This window comes from Notolabrus celidotus, chromosome 15, assembly GCF_009762535.1.
Source record: "Notolabrus celidotus isolate fNotCel1 chromosome 15, fNotCel1.pri, whole genome shotgun sequence".
Classification (NCBI taxonomy): domain Eukaryota; kingdom Metazoa; phylum Chordata; class Actinopteri; order Labriformes; family Labridae; genus Notolabrus; species Notolabrus celidotus.
The window spans coordinates 10,046,080-10,052,079 of record NC_048286.1 but is presented as its reverse complement, the minus strand read 5'-3'; the positions used below and the strand labels follow the sequence as shown (position 1 = coordinate 10,052,079).

General features: G+C 40.6%; 1 protein-coding gene across 1 annotated transcript in view; it reads left to right on the top strand.

Annotated features, from left to right (window-relative positions):
* The first annotated feature begins 981 nt into the window (after nucleotides 1-981).
* The window catches only part of LOC117826943 (guanine nucleotide exchange factor VAV3-like), a 69,444-nt gene continuing 64,425 nt past the window's right edge, over nucleotides 982-6,000 (top strand). The window contains exon 1 of the mRNA XM_034703371.1: nucleotides 982-1,136. Within this exon, the coding sequence (XP_034559262.1) occupies nucleotides 1,011-1,136 (126 nt within the window). The 5' untranslated portion in view covers nucleotides 982-1,010. The remainder of the gene's footprint in view (nucleotides 1,137-6,000) is intronic.

The window sequence follows — 6,000 nt, the reverse complement described above, 5'->3', positions numbered from 1 at the left end:
AAGCGAGGGAGGAAGAAGGGCTGGTGGAAGCAAAAGGAACCTTCTCTTCCTTCGTCAAAAAAAAGTGAATGTGCAAAATATCCCCCGAATTAAAAAAAAAACTGATTTAACTGAAATGAGTTTTCCAATGCGAGGAACAACTCCTATCCCCCAAATCACACACTCAGTGCACATTTTGTCTGTCTCAAACTAAAGCATCCCTGATTCAAAGTGCACTCAGTAGTGAGGGGGAGGAGGAAGAGGAGGGAGGGGGCAGCATGTAAGGTGACGCAGCATGTAGGGATTTAGTAGTCTTCAACAGAAAAGAAAAATGTGAGGAGATACATCAAAGCTGCAGGACCAGAGATCAAGCATGAGGCTGGGGCAATGCATTCAGTGGTGCTGGGATTTCTTCCTATACTGTTAAATCTTTAAGGAGTCACATTTAGGGGATGGTTTCAAAGTACCAAATTACACCTTTCCTCTGAAAGAAGAAGAGTGTTACTAAGAGAGAGGAGATTGTGTGCTGGTGATGTATAGCTTCCTATAGGGTGCCTAAAACAGGAGGTGCTCGCTGCCACACGGCACAGTGCATCCTTCTGGGGGTGAGGCAGACCTTATACATAATGTATGGACAAGCATCGGGGGGCCTCCGAGTGGTTCTTAGGGATTAACACACTCACTAAAACTCTTTGCACAATTCTCAAAAAAAAAAATCAGGGTTCTGGAAGTATGTATGCACTCTGTAGTTGCCGTTTGCACACTCACAACAGCTGGAAAAACCAGGTGGTAAGCTTATCTGTCACTCTGCTTCAACAGTATGTTCACGTTAAAGTGTGTGTGTGTCTGTTTGAGTCTGTATGTGTGTAAAAGAAAAGAAAACAACCCAAGTCTGTGGCTCATCAGTGTTTGAGTGTGCCAGTATGTCAATAGTGCTTGCCTATGTGCATCAATTCAAGGGCAATAAAGTGTGTACATGTGTGTGTGTATGTATGTCAATTTGAGTGTGTGTTTGTGTGGCTCAGGAGGACATGCACTGGACATGGTCTGGACCTCCCTCCTCTTCATCAGAGGAATCTGGAGAGCTCCAAGAGTCATCAGTGTCAGCGTCACCCGGGCGAGGCTGTGTTGAGAGAAGGAGAGGACGGACAAAGAAAGTAAGACTGAGACTGTTTCAGGATGAAAAAGTAAACATCTTTTAAACTCTGCCTCTAATGTTAGAAATTGCATTTGATCAAAAAGCCACAGAGGCGCCTACATCCTACATTTCCAAATACAAGCACTGTCATAGGCCAAGCAAATTTCCACATCTTTCAACACTCTAGAGAGAAAGTTACGGTAGTGTTTGAGCGCTCACCCTCTGGGGCCGTCTGTTCCTCATGTGTCTCATCAGGAACCACAGCAGCTGGGTGTCATACTGGTCACCGTGGCGCACGCTGTCCTCATCCCGCTCCCGCTTGTTTTTCTTCATAACCTTGACAAATACAGCAAATAATTCATAACAGTGTACAACAGCACCTGAAACAAATTCATACATCTCATGGATCTCTAAAAACAATATTACAATCTACAGAAACAAGTCTCATCAGAATCACAATGGTACATAAAACAGACAGAAAATAACATTACAAGGAAAGTAACACTTTCTATCATTTCTACCGTATTATTTACTATTCCGAAAAACCAAACGCAAGTATTAAGCGTTAAGCTGCACATGCCGGGTATGACAACACTGCTTTTTAAAAGTTTTCATAGTAACAGAGCAGTGAAGCCTGTCTCTCTGTGTCAGACTACACACACAGTGCACTGCAAAGAGTCAGACTCTGTTTATAAAAATAATCTCACAATGAAATGAGGATGGACTCTCACTTGTTTATTATTTTAAACTAATTCACGATGAAATCATTTTTAATTTTGGTTAAGATTGTATTAATACAGAAGATTTAGCCTGTAAGGGCACTACACTGTATGTTTATGTATAGCTTTAATATGTTATCACAGTTACATTACCTTCTGGCATTTTTGAGAATATCATTAGATTGCTGTGCAATAATGTTCATTTTGTCTTACTTGGAAATAACATTCATGCAGGAGTACCAGAACTTATTTTTGGAATAAATGGTTTCATAATCAGCGCTACCTCAGAAACAAAGTGAAGTAGAAAGACTGATGTGCTAGTTTGATATGCTAGCTATTATTTAGCGAGTGTGCTCTTAACCACCAGGGGGCACTGCATTTTTTAAATAGTTAAATTAGTTTGTATGTACTGGAAAATGAATTGGAAAAAGAATGGCGATTAATTTCACCAAGCCCCAATTGTGACATTTCTTTTTTTTACAGTTTCAACAGAACTCTAGACAATTAAAATACGCAGTTCAAGCACATTGACTTATTTCTTTTTAAATACATTATGAAGTTTAGACAAAAATCAAAAGCGTAATCCTCTCACTGAGACTCGCTAGTACAAATTTGGAAAAACTGTTACCAACAATGACACGCTCGAGCTTTAAAAAATTTGATTCACAATACCTCTTTTTCTTCAGTATTATTTATTTTTCTTTATTATTGTTATTTATTAATATTGGTTTATTTTTATTATTATGATGTTTTGTTTTTTCCCCCTTCCTTATTTTTATAAGGTTATCTTTTTGCACAAGCATGATGTTGCTGCTTGCGCTGATCAATATATTGCTTGTGAACAACCTGCATACAAATATCAATAAAGTAAAATTTTGATGTCAAAAAAACAATACCTCTTTCAGACCCTTGAGTCCTGTGGGGCTTTCAGCTGTGGGGGCCCACAGTTTGACATCATGGTCCAGCCCACTAGTGGCCATGCCTGGAAGATGTGGATGTGGCTCCAAACAGTTCACCTGTAGTTATCAAAGGAAGCAAAATAACTGAGATAATTGTGTGAGGATTAAAGGAGATTTTACAGAAAATACTCCTGAGATAGAAGCTTCTTCAACAAAGAAAGCTTAGTCTAGTCTAGATTTTAATTAGTTCATCTTGTGCATAGGAATATGTGTCAAATATTTTGGAGTACTCTGCTAAAAATACTTGAAGAGGTTACAAACTGGTATTGTGTTTGTGCAGCCTTTCCTGAGTTATCTTTAGACCAACATAAATATGGTTTACTACGTCTCTATGACTTACCACTCCGCCTCTGTCTCCCTCCATGAACTGAACAATGCGAGCAGAGTACTTGTCCCACAGGTAGATGTGTCCGCAGTCACTGCCGCTGACCACAAACTCACTGCACGGCCCGTAGAAGTTCACCCCCTTCACTGTGAGAGAGATGAGAGAGGAAGGTGGACTGTCAGTCTTTGAGATAAACAGTTTCTCTAATACTACTGCAGTAAATGTTCAGGAAAAATAGGTGCAAAAAAGCATTTGTGGTGATAAAGCTGGATCAAACACCTGTAGCGTTATTGCGGTGTCCCTTATATCTCCTGCGATAGTCAGCCCCATCACTGTGGTTGGAGTCAAACAGGTAAATGTCTTCATCATTGTAACTGGCCAAGAGCTCTGCGTGAAGGAAAAGGGTAAATCAATATATTTCCTATTTTCTTTGATGTCATAAATTCAGACAGTGATCTTAGCTTTTTTATATTCCACAGAAAATAATCAATTAATCCCACAAAAACAGTGGATTACCCTGAAACTCAATTTTCTTTTCATGCTAAATCTGAGCTAACTAGTGTTCTGCAAAGATGAGGGTAAAGTAATGCTTTTTATCCACCTCGCTGTGTTTCATTCACTGATATTTCATTGTGGTTGCATCAGGACTGGTCAGAAAAGCAGAAGTTCTGCATTTCATGACTCTGATTAAATCAAGGATAATGTGCAGGGCTCATTATTTTCAATGTTTCTAAAATATGTTCAGAACAGAATGAGGAATTATGTAAGAGCGTCCCATAGGGATATTTATATTGAGAAATGAACATATCTATAAATGTAGTGTGCAAGCTGTTACATGTCTTTATTTTAACTTAGGCCTTAGAGAGAAAAATAAGAGGCATGTTGTTAGATATAAGATGTTTTGTTTATGAGGATTTACCTGTTCCATCGTGACTGTACACAAGGCAGGTTATGTTGGTTTTGGATTCACTGGATACCAGATGTGACGGGCAGAACTTTTTTAGCACACCATTGTTATCGTTCTCATTAATCTTCCTCTGGTCGTAGATCCTACAGAGGAAGTGTGAAGAAAAAAGAGACAGTGAATAAAAGAGGTCACAGAGTCACACTACTTCCATTGCATTTCCTCGGAAATGTTATTGTTGTGAGGTATGAACCTCATACCTCACATACTGGTCTCTCCCTCCCACAGCAAAGTGGTGTGTCTTTGCTGGGTTAACAAAGATGGTGTACAGCCCTACTTTTTTGTCACCTTCCTTAACAACCACCAGTTTGCTGCAACACAAATGAAAGAGAAAGAGAGGGAGAAGTTATTTTAAGCTTTAAAAATAATGATGACATATGGCAAAGGAGGAAAACTGGCAGTGTTTAAAATTGGACATTTACCAACACTGAGTGTAAGAACATGTACTTCCTTTTAACACCAGAAACAGAACAGTTTTATCAATACCTGTGAGAGCATCAACAGTAATCAAACATTAAGTGCACTGTGTTGTAATTCACTACACCTTTCCTGCCTGTTGCACAAGCTTGTCAGTTAAAAATTGACAAACTTTTACATTGGCATCACTCACTTGGCGGGACGGTCTAGACGCAGGTCGATTCCAAACACCACAGCGTCCTCTCCAGCTGACAGAAAGTAGCACGGGGAGTCAGGCTCAAGAGCCAGCTGGAACCGAAAGAGAAAGCAAAAACACATTGAGATGTAGACTATGTGATCACCTGATAATCAGACTTATAAATACATTTACTGAAGTTGCATTTAATATTAAAGAATACATTAACCTACATGACTTTTCAAATCATAAATATAGAGAAACCTCCCAGATAATCTCTCTGATGTTGATCACACACAGAGAAAAGAGCAGATTAAGACGAAACAATAAGGAGGTTTATGTGATGCATCAACGTTTTGTAGGAATGAGGTGAGAAAAGTCAGCAGCAGATTTCACAGTAAAGGAAAATGTCTGGGAAGATGTGGTTTCCTTTCATACTTTTCTGTTATTTGGGTTCTACAGACACCATAAAAGTGCAGATACCTTACAGATTTTAAAACCCAAATATCAAACATATTCATCAACATCATGGCAGCCAGATCAGCCATTTGAAATCTTAGAGATCGGGGTTGTAACCATTAAACTAAACAACTTTTAAATCTTCCCAAAACCATTGTAACCCAAGCCCAGCCTTACATTCAGACGCTCCACAGTTCACACTTACCTTGTGTGCAGCCCCTTTGTGCTGTGCTACTCGCTTGGTGTTCTTGCAGCGCTGTGTGGCAGAGAGCTCGGCCACTCTGATCTGACCGTCTCTGGCACACATGGCCAAGGTGGAGTCTCCACTGTGAGGCAGGAACTTTGCCTAAAAGAGACGACTGATTTTAAGTTTCTAACCCGATTGATAAGTCACTCACTTATTTGTATCTGTTGTCTATTCTCTAGCAGGTTTAATCCAATTTCAAACTTGTGCTTTTTCGCTCATAACAGGGAGAGATTTCTTTCTTTCCTTACCTGAAAGACATTACTCTTATGGCCACTGTCAAACTCCAGCTCAGCCCGACGGACAGCCCAGTCCCAGATCACCACTCGCAAGTCATCACTGCCTGAAGCCAGGCGTGTCCCCGAAGGGTTGAAGTGCAATGTGTTGACGCAGCCTGTGTGCTTCTCCAGTCGGCCCTGCAGCTCCAGCCTCTGCACGAGACCCCGAGCTCCACACACGCGCCTCACAAACTGGTGCGAGTCTCTGCCGATCTCTCTGGAGTAAAGTGAGGGTACTGCCCGCCATATAGGGCCTCGCATATCCTGGAGCTCTGCTCCCAGCCACGCCTCCATAGCCTCATCGTCATCTTCATCATCCTTCTGATCTTCCTCTTCGTCATCA